General features: G+C 35.6%; 1 protein-coding gene across 3 annotated transcripts in view; it reads left to right on the top strand.

Annotated features, from left to right (window-relative positions):
* Window positions 1–25,861, top strand: part of CCDC91 (coiled-coil domain containing 91) — a 317,390-nt gene that overhangs the window by 212,648 nt on the left and 78,881 nt on the right. For all 3 annotated transcript variants that reach the window (XM_023752314.1, XM_006086761.3, XM_023752315.1), the window contains 2 exons: window positions 25,031–25,123; window positions 25,211–25,279. In XM_023752314.1, coding sequence (XP_023608082.1) covers window positions 25,031–25,123; window positions 25,211–25,279 — 162 coding nt within the window. The remainder of the gene's footprint in view (window positions 1–25,030; window positions 25,124–25,210; window positions 25,280–25,861) is intronic.

The following is a 25,861-nucleotide window of genomic DNA, read 5'->3' as shown; positions in this document are numbered from 1 at the left end:
ATACTTCACTTTTCTTTATTCTCCATATTTAGTAAATTTAAGAGAGTGAATAAAGCAGTGAAATTTTACATTGAAATCTACTAAACAGAAAATAATGAGGTTACTTGCTACTTCTCTTGAATATATTCTCTGAGAGAATAGACAGATTGTTATCCCCATTTAAAATAACATGTGATGTTTACATTAAGAAGCCACAGAAAGAACAGTCCTACTCAATTCTTCAGGAAAAATTTGTAATGATAAGGGGAAATTAGAACTTCTTAATTCCCATGTAACTTTTCTGTGTTTTCTAATTCTGTTGTTTTGCTTTTTCCCTGTCACTGCTCTCTCTCAGTACAAAGATCACTCTTTTTGACAGAGGACATGTTCAAAGAGAACAGAAGCCCTAGAGTAGTGAAAAGATTGCTACTGTGCACCAACCGGCCAATAACATGTGCATGTTTGCCTGTCCAGGCAAATTTTGATCAAGGAGCTTACAAATGAATATGGTGAAACATGGCCTGTGATCTTTTGAGGCATTTAAAAAAAAATGAGCTAAGTACCTGAGACTGGAAATAGAAAAGTACTCCTAACTTTCAAAAAGAATGTTTCACAAACTGGTGATTGTAATGATGGTCCCTGGCCTGATTGCAGATGGATTGCTAAAGAAGACTGGTAACTTCTGGAACCAAAGTTGATTGGCTAAGAAAATATTGTCCAGCTAAAATTACCCTTTTGGGGGAGAGATTTGCTAGACTAGTCAGTCAGTTAAAGATTATCTAAACTTTAATACATGAAGTCTCTCACAAGATCACTGGGAACAAAAGTGTGAAACATACATATGAGGGAAAGGGCATTAGATAAATAATTGACTAAGTAAGTGGCCACACCACATCCTATATAATAAAAGAGAAACATGCAAATTAACCATCCCTCCACTATGCCCAAGCCACACCCACCAGCCACACCCACCAGCCACACCCACCATCCAATGAGGGGTGAGTATGCAAATTAACCCAACAAAGATGGCGGGTAATTTGCATACACAGAGCAGAGTGGGAGAGCCAGCAGCTTGGGGATATGTGGCTCCCTGGGTCGCTCCCTTGGTCACTCCCTTGGGGGAACGTGGCTCCCTTGGTCTGGAAAACCCAGAGCGTGGGGAGCACCAGGAATGCTGGGAATCGTAGTTCTGATGGCAGGCCCAGGACCAGAAGTGGAAGCCCGGAGCGCGGGGAGCACCACAAATGCTGGGAATCATAGTTCTCCTAGACACTAGAGCAGCCGTGGGCAAACTACGGCCCGCGGGCCGGATCCGGCCCGTTTGAAATGAATAAAACTAAAAAAAAAAAAAAAGACCGTACCCTTTTATGTAATGATGTTTACTTTGAATTTATATTAGTTCACACAAACACTCCATCCATGCTTTTGTTCCGGCCCTCTGGTCCAGTTTAAGAACCCATTGTGGCCCTCAAGTCAAAAAGTTTGCCCACCCCTGCACTAGAGCAAAGTGAGTCTGGAGCAAGTTACTGTTGCGGTTGGGGATGGAGCGGAAAGCAAAGGTGAGAGACATAAGTAAAATCAGAGTGTCTAGGGAAAATTAAAGGGAAGATATCTTAAAATTTTCAGGAAATCTCCACCAATGGAGCAAACAAAAAAAATGCCTCTATTATTCTGTGAGCAACAAACCAAACTGGGTTGGGGGTCTCAGACAATTTGCTCATATGATTGCAAAGACAGACAGAAACTTCCAGATTGGAGAGGGCTCCCCTGAGGGCTCCCAGATTGGAGAGGGTGCAGGTCAGGCTGAGGGTCCCCCCCCTACACCCCCCACCCCACCCCCCAGTGCACGAATCTTCGTGCACCAGGCCCCTAGTATATAAATATATGGAGTAATATCAAGTTGTGGAATTGTCTGTAGTGAAATGCCACAGGGTACTATCTTCTTCCCTATTCTGCTCAGTAATGTTATTAATGATTTGGAGGAGAATATTGAAAGCATTTTTTCACATTTGTGTATGGCATGAAATTGTATTTAAAACATTTTTTGGAGACTGGCATAATTAGGCTGTATCCAAAGTGAAATTCAAAAGCAATAAATATTAGCATTTATACTTAAAACTTAAGCATCAGTAGAGGATTAGGATCCCAACCTAACCATATAACATATATTTCACATTTAGGGGTTTTATTTAGTAAGTTTTAAAAGCAGGTTTTAAAAACTAATATAATTTTACTTTAATATAATTGAAATCAACTTTCCACAGGGGCGGGGGAGGGGATGGGGGGTGAGGAGAAAGAGTGGAGTCCCACTCTTTTTGAACTTATATCACATAGTTCCTTTTAGTACTAGGTATTGTTTTTTTTTTTAAGATTATTTTCAAATTAGAACATATTTAAAGGACAGTGAATATAGAGTTGAAGGGACATAAAAACATATAGTATGAAGAACAATTAAAGGCACTACTTGAATTAAGTTACCTATTTTGAAATGTGTTATATGAAAAAATAATTGACTTATTTTGGATCATTCTAGGGTCAGTGTATTGAAAGCAGAGAGAAACTTTTTAACTCAACACAAAAATGCAAAGATGTATTAGGGTTCACCTAACTATATTACACTAGAAGCCCGGTGAATGAAAATTCGTGCACTGGGTGGGGGGTCCATCAGCCCGGCCTGCCCACTCTCACAGTCTGGGAGCCCTCAGGGGATGTCCTACTGATGACTTAGGCCTGCTCCCGGGGGAGGGGGGGGGAGCAGGCCTAAGCCGCAGTCTGGCCTCCCTCTGCAGGAGGCGACCAGGCTGATCAGAGGGAAGGCGCTGCCCCCATCACCCCGTTGCTGTTGCCACTGCCGACTATGGGAGCTGCGAGGCCTGAGCCCCGGGCCTCGTAGCCACTGTGGCTTTGTCCAGATGGACGTCCAGAAGACGTCTACCCTAATTAGCATATTACCCTTTTATTAGTATAGATTGATATGAAATTAGCAATATTAGACCATTTTTACCTAAAATAATTGCTATTTCATATGATTTAACGTATAAAGGGATAGTGAGTAGTGTTTTCTCAAGGTAGCACATTACCTTTCTCTGGAGTAACCTTGTCACAACAATGACAGTCATTAAATGGATAATTTGTGCAGGGGCTCTAAGTATTGGCTGAGTGGTCAGATTAAGTATTCTTTAAGCCCTGGAGCCGGAGAGAACAACACGCAGGGGAGCCGGCCCCCAGTCTCAGCCCTGCAGCTGGGTTTGATTCTGATCAAGGTCATGTACCTAGGTTGCAGGCTCCTCCCTGGCTGGGGCCCACGTCAGGGCTCATGCAGGAAGCAACCAATTGAAGTGTGCCTCTCACATTGATGTTTCTCTCTGTCTTTCCCTCTCTCTTCCACACTCTCTAAAAATCAATGGGAAAATATCCTCATGTGGGGATAAAACAAAAAAAAGAAAGAAATGTCATATCCTATGAAAGAGATATCTTGAAAATGTCTAAAGAAAGTTGTCATTTTTTCATGGTGAAGGGTCTGGAGTCTGTGTTGATGAAAACACCTTGGCGGCTGCAGTGGCTGGCAGTGGCAGCAGCAGTGGGGTTATGGGGGTGGCACCTTCCCCTGATCAGCCTAGTTACCTCCTGCAGAGGCAAGTAGGGCATCTCCTGAGGGCTGCCAGACTGTGAGAGGGGGCAGGCTGGGCTGAGGGACTCCCCGCCTCAGTGCATGAATTTAGTATTTTAGTAGTAAAATAACTGCTTATTATAGAAAACCTATCTACCCACTAAATTTCTTTTTTTTACTCTGAGATTTTTTTTTAAATATGTTTTTTATTGATATTAGCGAGAGGACTAGGGAGAGGGATGGAGATAAACATCAATGATTGGCTGCCTCCTGCATGCCCCCTACTGGGGATCAAGCCTGCAACACAGGCATGTGCCCTGACCTGGAATCAAACCGGTGACCTCTTGGTTCATGGTCGACAGTCAACCACTGAGCCACTGGGGCTGCTTTGAGATTTTTAAAATAACTTATGTTCTGTCTTAAATGATAACAATTTTGATGAAAAGGAGGCATGAGGAAGATCTTTATATTTAATAGATAATCTATCACATGAGCAATTTAATAATTTAGATTGGACAGCTATTTATTATTTTTGGTATCTTACAATTAAAGCTCATGAATCAGAAGTTGGTGTTAGATGAAAATAGTCTTATTGTATACTCAAAATTCAGCATTATTTCATTGGTCACAAGGATTAGCCAAATCAAACTCTGAAATATTCTGCATTTAAATTTTTATCATTTGAAAAAAATAAATTCTCATCATTTGCATTACTTTCAAGGTCTGTTTCAAGAAATGGTGATGCACCCTGGCCAGTGTGTTCAATGGTTAGAGTGCCCCCACACTGAGGGGTCACAAGTTCGATTCCCAGTCAAGGGCACATACCTGGGCTGCAGGTTTGATCCCAGGCCCTGGTCGGGACATGTGCAGGAGGCAACCAATCCATGTGTCTCTCTCACATAGATCTTTCTCTTTCTCTCCCCCTCCCACCCTTCCTTACACACTCTAAAAAGCAATGGAAAAAATGTCCTCGGGTGAGGATTAACAACAACAAAAATGTTGACCCGTTAGGTATCTCAAAAATGTTTTTTATGGGTACTTACGAGTTCTCCATTTATTCCTGTTGTGACTTAATGATTATTATAGAGCCTATAACTCTTGATTGTATGAATGGCAGTAAAAGAGGAAATAAATAGATAAATAAAGTGAGGACTGAAGTTCAGATTATGAAATTACCAGATTTACTATAAGTAGCATGTCTAAAAAAGCATTCACATGATATTATAGGTGCATGCTCTAAACATTTTACTGTATTAACTCATTTAACATTTACATTTCACTTTAGATGTTGCTGGAATGAAACAAATAGATTAGACTACCTAGAACAAAGCTATATGAAGAGTGTATAGTTGTTCCCAAAATAGTAATTCTGTCAACTCCCCTCAGAGTGAAAGAAAAAAGGACCTGGAGTAAATGGAAGGCTTTATAGTGGCAGCAGCCTCCCGCTGTTCCAGGGCAGCTCCTCTGTGTACCCCATAATGCAGCGCTATTAAAGCCCATAAATCAAAGGCTACCAGGAACCCACCTGTAGTCTAACAAAGTTTGGTTTATAAGGTTGCTGCACAAGGGATAATATACACCAAGGGAACTATGAATATCTTAAAAGGGCAAGTAGGGAAGAATATTACAGGATTTGGGGGGGCTAGAATTAGTCATGGAATGGTCTTGCAGAGATTTGTAAAAATTTATTTAAAAAGTGACTGGAACAGTCTGTGATCTTTAGAACACGTGACTTTGTCTAGAATTACTGTTAGGTTAGTTTCTTTCTGTGCTCTTAGCTTAAAATATATGGGTCTGAGTGAAGTATTGATAAATATTTAACCTCAGATAGTCTTTTATGCACATCATGGGTAGGTCCAACACAATTTATTTGTTTTGTGACTCAGCTGTGTTTTGCAAAATGTGGTTTTTGTTCCCGCTTATACTTCTCCCTCTTGGGTTAGTTGTCAGTAATATTGTCTTTTACTTTATCATGATAATTGTAATCTTTTTCTGACTTAACCTCAAGTAAAGGGAGTTAATCATACTCCCCGGTTCATTAGTTCATGGCATATTATCCTATTGGGTCTCGCAAAGCCCGTGTGTGTGTGTGTGTGTGTGTGTGTGTGTGTGTGTGTGTGTACACATACATTAAATTTTTGTCCTTATTCTCCAGTTTTCATACTGTCTTCCCTCTCATTGGGGGAATCATTTTAATATGTGCCTTTATTTTGCAATCTATGTGCTATTATTTTGTATGTATATATTTTTATTTTGCAAAAATGGCATTATATTAGAACTCATTCTCTTTCCTACTTTTCCCCACTAAGGTCTATGCTTCTAAAATCCACCACTATACATTGTGCTTTTAAAATTCAAAACTGTTGGTATATGTACATGATTTCCCATGTTTTAGCATCTTTCTGTTACTATGTAAATCTAATTCATTTTTCAAAGTTGTAGCCTCCATATTTTCTCTTTCCACTCTCTCATTGTGGAGCTCTAGGTTGTCTCTTAACTCTTTACCAACCCAATAACTTTTATATGTTCTTATAGTTAAGTGCAAGAAAAAAATGTTTGTCCATCAGTTGTTGATCATCATCTCCATACAAGAGTGTAAATGCTGTATGATAGGCCATGCATGTATGTAAATATTGCCGATTTGTTCTCCAGGATGGTGGTGACAGATTACAGTCCTACCAGCAATATACAGATTCCTACATCCCCCAAACCTGGCATTATCCAGCTTTTAATTTTTACTCTTTTAATTATTGATACATCATTCTTAATTTGCATTTCTTATCATCAATTTGTTAATTTAGAGGATTACCTTTTCAATTAATTTCCTATTCATTAGTCTTTTTTAAAATTGAGGTTGATCTATATTTTTTTGCCAGTAGTTCTTTGTACATTTAAATATTAATCCCTAAAGGGTTTTAGATAAAATGAATATCTTTTATCTGTAAATGGAATACGAACTTCGTCATTAATGTTTATTGCTAAAAAAATTAATAAATCCCTAATTCTAATATAATCCAATTTATAATTTTTGCCTTGTGGTTTGTACTTTAATAATTCCTTTACTATCCTTACAGGCAAAGGCTTATCTGTATACTTTTTTTCTACTAACTTTATATTTCACATTTTTTTCCCTAAGAGTCTAACTTTGCATATAATCCTATTAATAAAAGCCTATGCGGTCGTCATGCCCTCACGTCGTGATGCCCTCACACTGCAACGAGCCATCACCAGGAGGCTGTGTGCGCGCACAGATGGGCGGAGGCTTGATGCTGCATGTGAGACGCAGAGGCAGAACTGCTGGCTCTGGCCCACCTCTTTGGGGCAATCCATCGAGGGGCCCTGGATGGGTGGGTGGGGCCTACCTCTTTGGTGCGATCGATCGTGGGGCTCTCGCACTGTGAGAGGGCACAGGCCAGACTGAGGGACCTCCCCCCCAAGTTCACAAATTTTGTGCACCAGGCCTCTAGTATTAGATAAAGATCCAGTGTCCACTTGTATGTTCTTCCCTAAAATGAGCCACTTTTCCTAGTAGCATATGTTTCAGTCCAGTTTCTGGTTAAAAACATGTGTGTGATTTTTCAGGGAATTACCAAGGCTTTACCTGTCAAGCCTCAGGGAAAAAACACTCTTCCCTCACTAGAGGTGGTACACAATCAATGAATTGCATTCAAGTACTCAGGCCCCAATGGCTGGCCATGCTCTTTGCATAGCTGCATTCCTAACTCAGGGGTCTTCATTCCTATTTCTCTTTATCTGAAACTTTGGACAGAGGTCTTCTTGAGGTGCTTCTGCTTAGGCCTCCTTATTGGGAGTAGGAGGGAGAAACCTTAAAGATACTTTTCCCCACTCTGACTCAGTATTCAGTACTTTCACACTCCTCCTCCAGACTACCTTTTTCAACCCCCACCCTAGGGTCCATAAAACTGTCAGAGACTGTTGTTCAGGATTCCAACAGTAGTAAGATGACTCTCACTTCTGTGCTACTTCATATGACCTGCACCTGTGCACAGTTCTGTGGGGAAAATGGAATAGGGAGGAATCGGTGCTTCTCAAGTTTTAATCACTTGCTCATAAGTGATTAAAGGCTTCTCTCTTACTTTCATTTTCCCTCATTGTTGCTTAATCAGCAACTCCCACACCTGCAAGCTTGCTCTCTCCAGTTCAGCTGAGTTCCTGACAGCACTAAGGTGGTGTTTTCAGAGTATTGTTTCTGGACCAGAAGCTTCAATAACAGCATTACTCTGGAGCTTGTTAGAAATGCAAGTTTCTAGCATCATCCCAGACTACTTAATCAGAAACTCTGCTCTTGGGCCCATCAATCTCAGTACTCCAGCTGATTCTGATGTATGCAGAAGTTTGAGAACCACTGAACTAATAAACAATGTACCCTTTACACATTGTTTTGCAATGCCTCTTTATCCTATATTAAGTTCCCATATATTACATGGGGCTATCTCCGAGCTCTCTATTCTGTTGCATTAATTTATCTGTTTATTCTTATATAAGTACCATACTATTTGTATTACTGTTTATTACAGTGTGGTGTATCTTATTATGTGGTATTGTTACGGCAAAGTAACCAAAGATGGGAAAACAGACCTTCAAGCACTCAGGAGATACAGAAATTCACCTTTATTCCAAGAGCAGCGCTGCTGACTCAGGGGGTCAGTACCCAAAACTGAGCAGCCTCTATTCTCCTAAACCCAGTTTTATACGTCCGCAGATTCTGTTTCTTGCTTCCGGGTCTTTGTATGGGGTTTTCTAAAAGCTATTTTGCTGCAAAGTAGGTTATGGAAAGTCCCCTAGCTGACATTAGCTGCTAATACCTGGGGACTTGGTTTTGGTTCAAAACCTCTGCAAACTTATTGTTCCAGATGTGGGTCTGCACAGTGCAGCAAGCGAGGGCTAGACTGATTATAGATAAGCAAGCAACCTGTCGCTGCCTGGGCTGGGTTAAGCTGTCCTTACACTGTCCCTACAATCACCCACACCCCCCTTACACTGCCCACTGCCCTTATAGTATGCCATATCTCTGCTCTTCTTGATTTTTTTTTTCTTTTAACATTTTGAATATTTCACTCCACTTTTTAGCTTGCATAGTTTCTGAAGAGAAGTCTCCTGTAATCTTGATGGTTTTCCTCATATACGTTTTATTTACAAGTTTTTGTTTTTTTGCTCTGGCTTTTTTTCAGATTTCCTCTTTTTCATTGATACTTTATTTGAATACAATACATAAGTGTAGGTTTTTAAATATTTATCTTGCTTGTTTTTTTTTCTGTGCTTCCTGGATCTGTGGTTTGATGTTTGTTATTAATTTTAGAAAATTTTCTGTTATTACCTTAAATATATCATCTTAATTCTTATTATTCAAATATATCTATTATCACTTCAAATATTACACACATTATTCCTTTTTAAATTATCTCACAGTTTTTGTTGTTCTGCTCTGTGATTTTGTTTTGTTTTCCTCTTTGTTTTTGTTTCTCTTTGCACTTCAGTCTAGGGCAAGCAGATCAAACTCAAAGGCTAACATGGGCCAAATAAACAAGGTTTACGTTTATGTGGGCTGCAAAAAACAAAAGCTTCAATTTTCATAGAAACATAGGTTTATTTCGATAGAGACATGCTGAATACAAAGGGCTGAAATAAATGAATAATTGTTAACATAAAATAATAGAATATTTTAATAAAAATTAGTATTTTTTTCTTGAACATTAATTAACTTACCAGACACAGAATAACCATAAATTAATAAGCATAACGCAAATAAACCTATTTTTCTTGTTCTCCAAAAGTGAAATATTTCCTGTTACGCACACCAAACAAGTCAATACAAGACTAATGACGTGGCAATCATCTGCTAAAATATTCACTGCTAGTATTAGTGGAGAGAAATGATGTGCCTGTGGTAAAGGAAATGAATGCAACAGGATTATAGTAATTAGTCATTAGCGAACTTGTAGTTAGTTATTAATTATGTATAACAGGATATTGTAAAAATTAAGTTATGAAATTTTTATTAAAATGTTCCTTACAAACGGTTCTATTGACTGGGCTGCAAAAATATTCGTTGTGGGCCACATGCAGCCTGCAGGCCATGAGTTTGACATGCTTGATCTAGAAAGTTTTTATTGGTCTATTTTCATGCTCATGATTTTTTCCTTGCTTAGGTTGACTCCACTGATGAACCCATCAAAGGCATTCTTCCTTGCTGTTTTGATTTCTAGCATTTCCTTTTGATTCTTTCTTAGAGTTACCATCTGTATATTAATCATCTACTATTGAATGTTATCTTCTTTTTCCATTAGATTCTTCAACATATTAATCATTTTTATTTTAAATTTCCAGTCTTATATTTCAAAATCTTTGTCATATCTGAAATGGGTTCTGATGCTTTTTTTTTGTTCCTTGAGACATTTATTTAGTATGCCTTATAATTTTTTTTGCTAAAAGATGATTTTGTAACTATGTGTGATGACATGTTAACTATATTTATTGTGATAATTTTACAGTATATACAAATATTGATTCATTACATTACCTGAAACTAATGTCATATGTCAATTATACCTCAAAAATATGAACGTATTTTTTTGTAATAGAAATTGTGGTAGGCTTTTAGTGGAAAGTTCTGTGATTTTGTCAGGATTGAGCAGCTGTGTTTAATGTTTTCTGTTGTAAGTTGCCACAGGATTCAGATTCCTAAAGGTCCAAAGGTCCTTGTTCTTATCTCCCTTGTTGTCTTTGGCTTCCCTAAAAATTCCTCCTTAGATCGAGTCTGCACCTTACAGCTCTTTCAGCTATTATCCACTGTTATGCGAGTAAGGCATTGGGGAAGGGAAGCATCCTATTCTCTTATGATAAAAATATTCGTCTTTTAGTGGGTTCAGTCCTTTACAAGTATTTGTTAGCACACACACACCCTCCCCCATTTTATAAGACACAAGATGGCTAGAGGGAGCTAGAATCTTGGTAATGCCTTTCCTAGAGGTGGAAGGTTTTATAAGGCTTTATTAAAGTCTTTTTACTTAAAGAATAGGCCTTTGTTATGGAGAATGCTCTGAGCATAATTCACAGTGGTTATATTTTCTACTCCCTTTGCCAGAACTAAGAGGGGAAATTTCTTGGCTCTTCACATTGAGATCCTGATCAGATTTCTGGGGAGAAAACTCGTAAGAGTGTGGGGACCCTATGACATCAACCCCCAAGAGTTCTTACTCTCATACTTACTCTCATTCAGTCTTCAGCGATTCTTCAAATTTATCATGTAAGTGTTCCTACCAGTTTGTTTCCAGCAGCTTCTGTTCTGGGAGGACGATCTTGGTTGTGTCTCACTGGATTTTCCTAACTTGGTAGATTTTGGGGTGGCAGTTAGCCCTGTGAGAGTTCTTTGATGGATCTAAGGCACATCATTGATCTTAGTTTGTTCAGCTTTTTACTTGTTTTAAGAATTGGAGTGATATTGCAAGATTTTTACATGTCAAAGCTGAAAGTAAAAGTGTGAATATATGGTTTTATTATCTACTTTACAAATTTATCCATCAAAACTTTCCTTAGATTAAAAGTGTCTATTGAAAACTTTCCTTACAAATAAGACCAATAAAGACATAGTGACTCTAGTTGAAGTGGGGATGGGGATGTCTAGTTCTCTGCAGAACAGAATTTGAGAACTATTGGTCCCTTTTATAAACAAACTGATCAGAACTAAACCCTTATGAATATTCTATTGTTTTTTTTTTTGTTAATCATCCTGTCTTTTATTGATGTTAATACTTAATATTACATTTTTAATTATATAATATGCTTGCTCATCATTTACCTATGTTTACTGTGTTACCCTCATATACTTCATAGAAATATAGTTTATTCGGGGGGGAAATGGAATGTGTTGTATTTTAAAATAGGTATTTTATGTGACTGTAGAAAATAATATATTCTGCTCGAAGAAATTATCCTTTTTAGCTAAGGAATATGTTAATCTTGCATAGGAAAAAGAGGCTTTTTTCTACATTGTTCTCTTCTAGATTAATGTATAATCTTTGAAGAAAATATGTTAAAGGTATTTGATGGGATTACTTTATTTCCTATCTAAAAGATATTAAAAATGTGATCATCTTTTCTAAGGTGTTATTCACCAAATCTGCATTTCATGATAATTATAAGGTTTATGTGAGAAAATTGTTAGACTTAAGACTTCCTACAACTTCAGTCTTAAAACTCTCAGCTAAATTTTGAGGAGTGGGGCTGGGAGTCTGATACATAATTCTTTTTATTGACTTTTCAATTTTTGTCATGTTATATATGCTTATGACCTGTTTTTCAACTGAACCAGTAATTTAGTCCATTACTGGTCTGTGTAAATCTTAGCCACAGCTATTTCCCAAGGTGGTTTTGGGTCTAACGAGTGGTTAGTGTTGATGTCCAGCAGGAAATCTTGCAAACCAGATGATTAGTGTGGTTCAAACTGTAACCTTGTTAAAGCATTGGTCAGGTTGCACTTAGGAGAGTTATTTAATTAGTTTCCCAATAATATTTGTGTACAGTATTTAGGTGACCACTACTTTTTTTTTTTCTTTCACCATAGTTCAGAGAAAGACAGTTGCTTGCTGTTATCAGAGTCAGATATTAATCCAATACTCTTTTTTAGAAAAGATAACTTTGGGCAATTGTAACTGGTAGGACTTCTCTTGAACACTAATATCCATAAAATCATAAACTTAAATTGAATCTAAGTTCAAAAATAACTTACTAATAGTGTATGTGTATTTTTTTCAAGTTTATTGAAGAATAAATCATATACAGTAAAAACCCCCATTTTAAGTGTACCACTTTTTGAATTTTGACACTTAGTTTTGCAGCTACCACCGAAATCAATATTTAAAAAGCATTTCATCATTCCCCCCAAATTTCTAATGTCTTTTTGTAGTCAATCTGTACATGTATTTTAAAGATATATCATATAGAAATTTTGAGTGAAAACTTTGTTTTGTTTTACTTTTGTGATATTGAATAATTTCATTGTATATGGTATATTTTGCCAGAAGTTTAAGAGTATTGGATTTAAATAGGTGTCTTAGTAAGTTAATTTAGGAAAAACTATTATAAAAGTTAATTGTTTAATAACTTATAGGTATGTATTTTTTAGATCTTAAATTACAGTACCTATTTTTATTAGGGAAAATAATGTGATTAAAAAACATAATGTTAAATACTCAGCTTTGTTTTGCGATTTTTATCAAGGCCAGGGCATAGCAAAAAGACAAATTGATGATTTTAAAACAGAGAAAAGGAGAGTGTTTTGACATGCTTAATACAATTAATGAAAGCAGTACTCTAAATATCTAGGATACATTCTACTTTGTCCATATCATTCTCTGCACATTCTTGTATAATTTGTAAAAGCAGGTATTTTTTTTTACTTCTCTAAAGAAGCTTATAGCTTTGAATAAGAATCTGATTTTTTTAAAATATATTTTATTGACTTCTTAGAGGAAAGGAGAGGGATAAAGAGTTAGAAACATTGATGAGAGAGAAACATCGATCAGCTGCCTCCCGCACACCCCCCACTGGATATGTGCCTGCAACCAAGGTACATACCCTTGACCGGAATCGAACCTGGGACCCTAGAGTCCACAGGCCGATGCTCCATCCATTGAGCCAAACTGGTCAGGGCAGGAATCTGATTTTTAACATTATATACATTTATATAAAACACTAGAGGCCCTGTGCATGAAATTCCTGCACTCAGGGGAGGGGAGGTCCCCACAGCCCAGCTTGCGCCCTCTTGCAGTCCGGGAGCCCTCGGGGGATGTCCAACTGATGGCTTAGCGCTACCACGGAGGCGGAAGAGGCTCCTGCCACCACCGCTGCACTCGCCAGCTGTGAGCCTGGCTCAGTGCTCCTGGCTGAGCAACACGCCCCCTGTGGGAGCGCACTGACCACCAGGGGGCAGCTCCTGCGTTGAGCGTCTTCCCCCTGGTGGTCAGTGCATGTCACAGTGACCGGTCATACCGCCATTCAGTCGATTTGCATATTAGCCTTTTATTATATAGGACTAGAGGCCCAGTGCACAAAAATTTGTGCACTCGGGTGGGTCCCTCAGCCTGGCCTGTGCCCTCTCGCAGTCTGGGGCCCCTCGGGGGCCCCTTCCCCTGGCTGCTGGCACCAGTTTTCCTCCGGCACCTGGAACCCAGGCCTTCGCTCTTCGATCACTGCTTGGGCCCCGGGGGCGGGGCTGGCGTGGCGGGCTTCCCTCTTAGCTCTTCGCTCACCACGCCGGCCTTCGCTCGCTGCTCCTGCCCAGGGCCAGCAGGCTTCACTCCATCGCTTGGTGCCTACATATGCAAATTAGCTGCCATCTTTGTTGGTGGTTAATTTGCATATCACGCCGATTAGCCAATGGGAGGCGTAGCAAAGGTACGGTCAATTACCATGTTTGTCTATTATTAGATAGGATTATTTAGAAAAAGTAGACATTTCACTAAACTTCCTATAAAGAAATTGTGTATATATTGAAAAGAAACTTTAAAAAGTTGTATATAGATTTAATTAAATTTTTCTCCATGAAATATCATTAAAGATTACTAGTAAAGGGATAATAAACTCCATTACAGGATAGATATTTCATTCCTCTGTAATGAAGTACATACTTATGTGTTGTGGTCAAACTTATTTCATACTCTGCTTGTTTCTCTGTGAAGAGGAATGCTCTGCCCTTGCCGGGGATGTCCTATAGTTGTCAAACACGGAAATTAAACGGAAATGCGTGGTTTTCCTCTGGGCAGGATGCAATGGTGATTTCCCAGGTCCTTGTTCAGGTGGATTTGAAGAATGAAGCCACAGACAAAAGGTGGTATAGGAAAAGGTGGAACTTTATTGGGAAACAAGCACAGACTCCCATGTAGGAGAGGGTGTTCTAAAGGGTAGTCCACTTAGTGCCTCTTTCCTATGGTTTATAGAGGCTTCAGTTCTTTGTGTCCTGATAATCCCCTCTGATTGGTCACTATAGTGGCTTCAGAGCTCAGACCCCAGGTGGGTCCCCCCCTTTTCTCTCCTTTTTGTGGTAGAATTCTCTATTCCCTGTGAAAATCTGTTTTCCTCTATCTCCCTTTTGTTTTTCTACTCTCTGTGGCTTTCCCCTAATCTTCTGTCTTCCTATCCCTTTATTCTGTGAATGAGTGTCTTCCTCTCCCTTTATTCTGTGAATGAGTGTCTTCTTCTCCCTTTATTCTGTGAATGTATGCCTTTTGGCAGCTCCCAACCCCCCAGCTATGCAGCCTTTCCCCATGGACCCCCCTTTATTTCTAGAACTCCCTAAACCTGCCTATTTTACTCCTAAAAACTCTTTTTAGTTGCTCAATCCTGTAGTTGACTGTGACAAATGTGTATCTAATTCAGTGTAAAATTATCTTTAGAATGTTTAAGATTCTAAATATGACATTTTTCAATCTCTGTTAAATATTGATTCCTAATTATTACATTGTGGTCAGAGAATAATATTTAAATTTCACTGAACCTTTCATTGTAAAAATGACCCACAAATTTGCAAAATTTCATAAATGTTCCATATGTTGATGAAAGAAATGTCCAAACCTAGAGAATTTTTATAAGTTTATTTGAGCCAAATTAATGACAGTATTTGGGAAGTAAAATCTCAACAGATTTAGAAAATGCTCTGGAGAATGCAATTTTGCAGCTTATTTTATACATTAGAATGAAGGAGGAGATGTTAGGAAGATTATATGAAATCTATTGGTGATAGATAAATGGGACAGGAGAGAACAAAGCATGGAAATCTCTGGGGTTGGATAAAAAGTAAAATGGAGTGACACACAGGTACTTCTTTTACATTGGTGGGTACAGGATGTTAATAATTAACCTGTCAGGCACATAGAAATGGTATGTGGGAAACTGTGTGACAATGAGGGTGTTCTGTTGTCTCCTGCTCTGATGGGCTGTTCTGCCCTGAGGGATCTGGAAAAGCAGATTGACATTCCAAAGGTTTATTATCTCAGATGCAAAAAGACAATAGACAAACTCACTTAAGGTAAAGATTCACCTTTATCAAGGAAGCCATAGGCCTAGGATGTGACTACCCACCATGATCTGCTTTTAGTTAGAAACTTTTATGTTTAGACCAGTGGTTCCCAAACTTATTTGGCCTACTGCCCCCTTTCCAGAAAAAATATTACTCAGCGCCCCCTGGAAATTAATTTTTTTTTAATTTTAATAGCAATTAAACAGAAAGATATATGTATTAATGTTTCTACCTTTTTCGTAAAATATAGTAAAGAAAGGTGTAAATTAGAGACATTGAAGTTTGAAATTATGAAACTATTTATTGAACTCAGAATAGAAAGGTAATACAAAAAAAGTTAAAACAAATGCACCTGTGGCCATCACCGCCCCCCTGGATCGCTGCAGCGCCCACCAGGGGGCGGTAGCGCCCACTTTGGGAATCACTGGTTTAGACCATCCTATGTGGTTACTTTTGGTCTCTGAATTTGTAAAGCTGTCATGCAGGCCTCCCCTTAGTTTGTCAGATTTAGTATGTGGCCCCTTTTTAATCCACATACATGCTTGTAAGCATTGTGTATTCCACTATTGGTGTAGTGTTACTTATATATCCATTAATCAAACCTATGAGTTATGTTCCAATTTTAATTTACTGATTTTTCGGTACTCAGATAAAGGAACTTGTCAGTTTTCCTTTGCAGTTCTGACAATTTTGCTTCATATATCATGAGGCTATGTTATTAAGTGCATACAAATTTATGTTTGTTTTATCTTCCTGGTATCATTTTTCTGTGATGTCTTAATTCTAAGAATGCCTTTGCCTAAAGTCTGTTGTTGACATTAGTATCACTAAGTTTTATCTTGGTTAGAATTTGCCTAAAGCTTTTACCCTTGATTAATTATCAGTATTTCTGGGTTTAGATATAACTACTATAAACAACATATAACTGAATTTTTGTTAGTTTGGCCTGATGGTCTTCTTTTTTAATTTTAAACTTTATTATTTGGAGCAACTTTAGATTCACAGCAAAATTAAGCAGAAAGTACAGTCTCCATATAGCCCCCACCACACACATGCACACTTCCCTCACCATCAATATCCCACACCACACCATCAATATCCCACACCCATCCCATCCCAATATGTGGGATATTGATGTAACATCATTATCATCAAATGTCTAAAATTTACATTCGGTTTTACTCTTGGTGTTGTTCATTCTGTGGGTTTAGACACATTTATAATGATTTATATCCACCATTGTAGTGTCATTCAGCATGTTTTCACTGTCCTCAAAATCCTGGGTTCCACCCATTCATAGCTTTTTCCACCCTAGCCCTAGCAAACACTACTCATTTTATTGTCTCCACAGTTTTACCTTTTCCAGAATGTCATATGGTTGGAATCATACAGTATGTAACCTTTTCAAATTGACTTTTTCCACTTAGCTATATGCATTTAGATTTCCTCCATGTCTTTTCATGGTTTGATAATGCATTTCCTTTTAGCATATACTTTATTGTCTGAATATACCACAGTTTATTTATACATTCACTTACTGTAAACACCTTGTTTGTTTCCATGTTTTGGCAATTGTGAATAAAGCTGCTATAAATATCTGTGTGCCAGTTTTTGTGTGAACCTAGGTTTTTGTGTAAATACCAAGAACTATTTTGCTAGATGAAATGGTTAAGAGTATATGTAGTTTTATTTAAAAAAAAAAAAGAAAGAAAAGAAAAAAAAACCTGCCAAACTGTTTTCCAAAGTGTCTGTATTAATTTGCATTTCATTTCCACCATCAATGAATGAGAGACCCTATTACTCCACATCCTCACTACCATTTGGTATCTGTTTTTGATTTTTATCATTCTAATAGGTGTTATTGGTATTTTGTTTTAATTTGTGATTTCCTAATGACATAGGATGTTGAACATATTTATATATGCTTATTAGTTGAATGGATTTATTTTGGGGCTCTTAACTTCCTTCCATGGGCCTGTGTACCCATTTATATACCAGTACCCTACTGTTGTTGAAATTATAAAGTGTGATACCTCCACTTTTGTTCTTTTTTCTTAGTATTGTTTTGACTGTTCAGGGTCTTCTGTGGTTTCATATGAGTTTTTGTATTGTTTCTTCTATTTTTATGAAAAATGTTTTTGAAACTTTTATAGGGATTGCATTGAATCTTTTGCTGGTTTTGGGTACTATGAACATTTTAAGAATATTAATTCAACTCACGAACACAAGGTATCTTTCCATTTATTTCTGTCTTTCATTTCTTTCATCAGTGCCTTATAGTTTTTAGTATACAATTCTTTCATCATCTTGTTTAAATTTATTCTTAAATATTTTATGCTGTTGTAATTGGGATTATTTTCTTTATTTCTCTTTTGTTCCTTGTTAGTGTATAGAAGCACAGCTAATTCTTGTATGTTTGTTTTATATTCTGAAAGTTTATTGAATTCATTTATTCTAACAGTTTTTGAATGGAGTCTTTGGAATTTTCTGTGTTTATCTGAAACCACTAATAATTGTTCTTCTTCATTTACAATTTGAGTGACTTTGTTTCTTGCTTTTGCCTAATTGCTCTGGCTAGATCTTCTAGTACTATTTTAAATACAAATGGAGAGCTTTGGCACCTTTGTCTTGTTCATGATCTTAGAGGAAAAGTTTTCAACATTTCACCTTTGGATATGATATTAGCAGTTGGCTTGTCATATATGGCTATTATTATGTTGAGATACATACTTTTTATAGCCAAGTTGTTGAGTTTTTAATCATGAAACGGTGTTGAATTTTGTCAAATGCTTTTTCTGTATCTAATGAGGTAAAATTGAAAGTGCTATTGGATGGCACGAATAGTTTTTTAGTGAAGGTGTGTTGTAGGTAAACTCTTGATTTTTGTTTTTACTGAAATAGATTTATTCCTCAGGTAGTTTTACTATATATATAATTCTGGGTTAATACTAATTATAATTTTTATAGGTATCAATCTTTTCTCTATGATTGATGATATATAATCTCTTTTGGCTTTGAGTTATGCTATTTCTCCATAATATTATTTGGTGTGTTTTTTAATTCTTTATTATGTATTGGGCTTTAAATCTGAGTATATATGTGTTTCTTCATTTTGGAAAATTACCTCTACCTCATTCTCTCTGTTAGTTTTCTCCAGAACTCTTAATTTAATATGTCAAATCTTCTTAATGATTTCTCATTCTTCTGTAGCATATTCTTAAATTCTTTGTGTTCTGCATTTTGTATAATCACTTCAGATCTGTCTTTCTGTTAATAGTTTTTTTTTATTTTGTCTAAATTGAAGTTTAAGTCAAACATGGAGCCTCAATTTTCAATTAATATGCATTTTATTACCACATTTTATTTGACAAATATACGTTTATTTTTATAATGTCTTTTCTCTTACTCATACTTTTGACACTTTACAAATTTGTTAAATATACTTTTTGCAAATACACTGTATGAGTTGTTCTAGTGTCTGCTTTTTTTAAGGGCTGATTCTGCACACCTGCCTTTCTACAGTCATAGTAACTTGTTTCCTCAGATATTTTGTTTTATGTTTTTGAAATCACCCTCATTGGAATTTTAATTGTGATAGTCTTTGGTGCTTGGGTTTAAGGTCTATTCTTCCATAAAAGAATTGTTTTGCTTCTGATAGTCCTTCAATTCTCGAAAAGCATAGTTTATGGGAATTTTGGCCCCAAACCTGCAAAAGAGGTAGCAGCATGTGATTATGAATTGTCAGGAAACCTCCCCCTTACTCCTCCCTTCCAAACTCAAAACAAAAACCTAGTTTAACAAGTTCCCTTTTAGATTCTCTTTGCTGGGTAGGTATTTTTCTAGTTCACCCACTTAGGGTGTTGCCTTTCAGTCATTTTAGTTTTATGCAAGAGTCTCTTAACTAACTTCCTTTTTCAGCCCCTAGAGTTTGATTTCTTTTTGCAAGCATGGTCCATAAAAATCAAAACTCCAATATTTCAGCATTCTTCAGATCTCCTAAGGACAGTTACTGGATGCAAAGCTTGCTTACCTCTAGGAATTTGTGCATTTCAGCATTTTTGTCTATTTATTTAACTTCCTTGCTAGCTCAGCAATAATTAAAGAGCTGTTTTGTTTTTTCCATCCAACATTTTTATGCTGGGTTTTCCATGATATACCTGTCATGTAACCAGAAAAGTATAAAATTCATTTTTATTTATCCCCCTTTGTTTTATGAAAATATAAACATTATAGAAATGTTTTAGTGAGCTTTTATTAATTACATTCATAATTAATTTAAAATTGCTAAAATCAGTTCATAAATAAACAGCCAGGCAAGATAATAATGGTTTAAAGCACCACTTCTCAAACCACATCTCAGAGTTAAAATCTAAAAAGGTGTTTCTGTGGAAAAACATGATAATGAAACACTTTAAAGAAGCCATGTACACTCTATTCCTATCTAGGGCTTGAAAATGTTCACTAGCTTATTAAAGGTTCTGTATGAAAAATACACAGCTTTTATTCAATCTTCTTTGATCCATAAAATATTTTTGATAGGAAGAATCTATTAAATATCTAGAGAAATATGGACATTGTGGCATAGCAAAGAAATATAGAAGAGAATAAGTTAGCCAAAATATGGTGAAATGAGTTCAAAGATAAGTTAGATTTTAAAAGGGTATGTTAGAGTTAGTTTATGGAAAGTCTTGGGTTCCAAATGGCTTATTTTATACTATAGGCCAATAGATGAGATTTGAGAAAATATATTTATATTTTTTTCAGGAAAATAATCCTAATTTTCCCCTGTGCCTGTGTTTCCCTATACTTATAATATTTAGCCAAAGAGAGTAAATTGTTTGTGGGACATTCTTAATTTTAACAATTTAATTTTTTTTCCTACAATGTGGACCAAAAAAAAGTATGTTTAATTATTCAGTTGTTTTAAAGTATTTTAAGCAAGTGTTTGTCCTGTTTACTTATTTTTCCACTGTAGATCAATCCTGATACTCTTACTTCCATTTTCAGTGAAATTGTTCTATACTTTTACTTTTGCATTTTTATAAAAACATTATTAAATTTAAAAAAGAGTATTCCACCCACCAGTTCCCTAATAAAGCATTGTTATTTTTGTGATCCCTTTCAATATTTATTCAGATATATGTAACATTATATATGGTTATAATATGCATGGTTATACATATATGTATGTATACTTGCAATAGTATATATAGTTACATTAATGATGATGGCTTTAATTTTATGCATTCTATATTGATGCATATTTTTATATTTATTTTAATGACAACATGATACTTCTTTTAGTTGACACAGCATAGTTTATTGTACTGTACCCCCTTTTTGGACATTAAGTTTTGGGTTTTGCATTTTTATAAGGAATGTTGCTGTATACATCTTCATAATGATGTTTTATTCTTTTATATTATATCCAGCCCCCTACCTTTGTACTTGATGCTTTTTTGAAAATATGCTAACACTAATTAATAAACATACATAATTTGTGTTTTCATTTCCTAAGCAGCTAAAATTAGACATCAGTAATTATACCTTACCTTTGTTGTTAGACCCTTCAGTTAAGTTATTTCAGTATTATAGGCCTTAGATAGATTGTCCTTGGTTCAGTGAGTATCCAATTATTGTGATAATCCATTCCTTTGAACAAATTTAATCATTTCTATCTTATAATTGCATTCATTTTATCACACCCATGTCTCCTATCACTTGCATCAGCACTTTTACATATACAAATCTGTGTTTCTAACATAAGAAACAATATAAACAGTAAAAGTTTTGTTCCTAAAACTGATTTCTTATCCACCAGATCCTCACCCTGCAATAAGTTAGAATATTTTTTTGTCAACTGATTTTAGAAAAATGTTTTATTCTAACTGATATAGGGATATTATTGTGTAAAGTTTGAAAGTGAAGGTTATGAGATCCACCAGCATGAAAAATGGAGGGCTTTCTACATAGTGTTTTCTGATGATAAATTCTTAGGAGTAGAAAGCAGGGACCAGGAACATTTTTATAACAGTTAAGCATAGCATCAGATTATTGCCTGGCTGGCGTGGCACAGTGGTTGAATGTCAGTCAATGAACTAGAAGGTCAGGGTTCGATGCCTGGTGGGGTGCCTGCCCACGTTGTGGGCTCAATTCCTGGTGTGGGTTCAATGGTTCTCTCTCATCACTGATGTTCGTATCTCTCTCTCTCTCCCTTCCTCTCAGAAATCAATAAAAAAATATATTATTTTAAAAATTATTTTCTGAAAAGTACTACACTATTATGTTACATTTTTCGTGAAGTGCATAAATCTGTCTCTTTTTTTCCTTCTTGCTAAAGGGATTATCTTATACACATGGGTCATTTATTTCAAGTACCCATTTCAAATACCTTTTGAAGGATATTGTTATGTTGAAATACATTTACTGCATTGTACTTAGGCAAACGGAATAGCAGAATTGAGTTGCATTTTTAAAAGCTATTTCCCTTGAAAATGATTGAAGTAGAAATTCTCTTCTGCTTAAGTTCAGGATTGTGACATATCTTTGGCATTTACTAAAATATACACTATACAAATACGGAAATCTTATTATGGAAGTATAAACTAGCCCTGCCTTTTCAATAAAGCTGATGTGTCTCCCAATTTTGTTTCATTCCTTTATATCATTCCCTTAAGTCAAATGCCTATTTGAAAAGGGTGACTAACTTATTTGCTTACATTTTCTCTTGCCTATTATAAATATATCTATTTGGGTGAAGTAGATCTAGTGTAGCTTATATTATAGTTTTATTGTATTCACTTTAAAAAGTTTATTGATATTATTGGGCTTGTGGTAAATGCTTCAAGTACATTTAATCTTATAGTTTATCTTTCAGGTTTTCTTTCCAAATAATAATTCATGTTGGCCCATGAATGGGTGAAATATCTGTGACTTACTTTATATCAGGATGTTTATTAAATTTATGTAGCCTCTTTCAAATTGTATTAAATGGAGGCATGTCTGAGCATGTGCTTTAAGACTATCCTGCCAAATCGCTTGATCTTGTTCAATGTTTGTGATTTATAGAAGGTATGAGAAGATGCTTCTTGAGTTTGCATTACAGACTATGTACTACACACACACACACACACACACAGACTATGTACTACACACACACACACCACATACAAAGTAAAGTGAAGTTTGTGGGCCTGTGACACATGGATAACTGTATAACTGAGCATGAGCTTCCATGACTGCTTAGTCTAAAATCTAATCGACAAAAAACTGTGCATGTGTGATTGTGATTAAATCTGTTTACAATATCTCTTGTGACTCATATTCCAGGAAAAAAAGAGCTTTTTTATATTTCTTTTTTTTTTACAGGAATCAGTAAAAACCACAGAACCTCTATATTTATATTTGACTTTGCATCAAACATTTTTCACTTGGAATAATTTCTTGCAAAGGGGGAAAAAGAAATAACCTATTTCTGAGTGCCTTTTGTTTTAGGCTAAATTTCAAAGGACTGTCCTTGACACCCTTGCCTTAAGTACTCTTTAAGATTAATAGAACTTTATAGTTTACATTTGTTTTTTCATTAGCTAAAAAAATTACTAAAATTACAATATAATTTTAAGAAGCAATCAATAGAATATTTTGGATAAGTAAAATGTAGCAAACTTCTCACTGTTCTTGGATGAAATGTACTTGTATAGATTTCAATTAATTTTTATGATGATTTTTAAAATGCTGTAAGTCTATGTCCTGCAAATCTTGTTGAAAGTCTCTCTTTGTTTAAATATTATAAATATTTGAAAGAGAGTCTTATGATTGGATGTTGCCACTGGTTCAATTTCAGCTTCTATGTAACAAAAGCAGTTCTGAACATCCCTACCTTGGAATGATCAGTTAATAAGGTACAAAAAATGTATTCACCATTCATCCCTCATACCTTCACAAATCACGTGAACCATTTCCAGGTGCTGGACCTTTTGGACCATTAAGGAATTCTATATTGACGCAGAAGGAAGAACTAATATAGCCAATCTCCAGATATCTCTATAATTTATTTTAGATAGAATGAGGGGAGGCTGAAATTTTGGGGACCAAGCTCTCTCTTAATACTTAATAATTTCTAGTTTATTTTGGTAAAATAACTAAAATAATCTCTAGCCCAGAGAGGAAAGGCATCCCTACTTCTGGCAGAATCTCAGACAGTGAACAAACCTCAAATCCAGTGCACTTTCTTCTATAGGTTCCTTTTTAAGGCCGCAAAAAGAGCTCTAATCATTTTTCTTTTTGTGAAGGTAATACTAGTAATAGTTTAATGGAGTAGTAGTAGTTAGTGTTAGAAGTAGAAGTTAGCATTTATGAAGATGTTTAACTTGCTTAATCATTAGGGAAATAAAACCATAATGAAATACAGTTTCACAACTACTAAAATGACTATTTTTTAAAAAGCAAAAAAGTAACAAATATTGTAGAGGATAGAGAGAGATTTGGAGCTCATTCACATTGTTCATGGGAATGTAAAATGGTACAGCAGCTATAGAAAACAGTTTGGTGGTTTCTTAAAGGGTTAAACAGAGTTATTATATGACCCAGCAGTCCTATTCCTAGATTTATATCCAAAGAATTGAAAACAGGGATTCCAGTAGATATTTGTATGTGAATGTTCGTAGTGGTATTATTCACGATAGCCAAAAGGTGGAAACAAACCAAGTGTCCATCAGCAGATGAACAGATAAATGTGGCATATACATATAATAGAATATTATTTAACCATAAAAAGGAATGATCTTTAGATACATACTACAACTTGGATGAATCTTGAAAACAGTACGCTAAGTGAAATAAGCCAGTTACAAAGGACAACTACTGTTTGATTTTATGTATATGAAATATCTAGAATAGTCAAATTCATAGAGACAAAATAGATTAGAGGTTACCAGTTTTAAATCAGAACTATTTTGAAAGACATAGATCTGGTTTTAAATATTGGGTATCAGAATTAATTTCTATTTAAAGGAAACTTCTATATAAATAGCATTATAAATCTGAGAAAATATATTATTTGCCCTTTGTAAATGAAAGAGAAATCCATGAAAATAGGAATATATTTTCTTTTGTTGTGTTTCCCCATAAGAAAACTCCATTCAAAATCTAAGTGCTTAGTTTATTATTACTGGCTGATGCTTCTGAGTGTTTTTTTCACTAGTACATTAGAATAAAAGTAAATACATGAACTCTGTGTGCTTTAACATTAGCTATCACATAATATTGACTGTTTCCCTAGATTCATCTTTTGAATCTGTAGTTAAGTACAATATTTTGGGCAAATGAATTCCACCAGCTGTCCTCCTTGTTCAGAGATTATAGATCTCAGAGTATAATCATAATCCATTTATCTTTCCTTGTAGCATCAGAGGCTCCTTGAAATGCTAGATACAGAGAAGGACCTGTTAAAAGAAAAAATAAAGGAAGCTTTGGTACAGCAATCTCAAGAACAGAAGGTAATGCTTTAACTTTGCTCAGAGTGGGAAAAGAATGTGCTCTGTTACTTCAAATTATACATTTAGTATCTGTTTTATCATTTATAGGAAATATTGGAAAAATGTTTGGAGGAAGAAAGACAAAGAAATAAAGACTCATTAGTATCTGCTGCAAAGGTATTTCCACCTGAGAAGTTTATTATATAGTCTAATTCCAATAAATTGTATTTGTTCTGTTTGTTGTTATGTTTACCTCCACATCAAAGCCTAGATTTGAAATTTTTATTCTCATACGAAAATTGTATTTATCACTTCTTTGCCTGGTATAAACACATCCATAATAATGTTGTTGTTTTTTGTAAGTGGAATTAAAAAACAGTTAATTAATGGTACAACTAATCTACTTTTGTAAAATATTTTATTCCAGAAAAACAAAAATGATTGTTTTTCTTTCTTATTTTTCCTTTCATGCTAGGATACTACACTCATATTCTTATTAAATTCACATTATACAATATTATGATGATGCTGAAATGCTTTCCATTTAGATTAGTAATTAATTGTTAAAAGAATTTAAAAATTTTTTAAAAATCAGTGGACACTGATTTCCACTTGGTATTTAGTAGGTATCATACAAGTAATACATGTGAGTGTGTATTTATATGTGTATATATGTATTTAATTATTTATCAAGATATGTGATTTTTAAAGCCGATTTTGAAATAGCTAATCTCAGTAATGATTCATAGATATTAAATA

This window comes from Myotis lucifugus, unplaced genomic scaffold (genome assembly GCF_000147115.1).
Source record: "Myotis lucifugus unplaced genomic scaffold, Myoluc2.0 scaffold_30, whole genome shotgun sequence".
Classification (NCBI taxonomy): Eukaryota; Metazoa; Chordata; class Mammalia; order Chiroptera; family Vespertilionidae; genus Myotis; species Myotis lucifugus.
The sequence above is the reverse complement of the archived record's forward strand: the minus strand, read 5'-3'. Positions and strand labels throughout refer to the sequence as shown.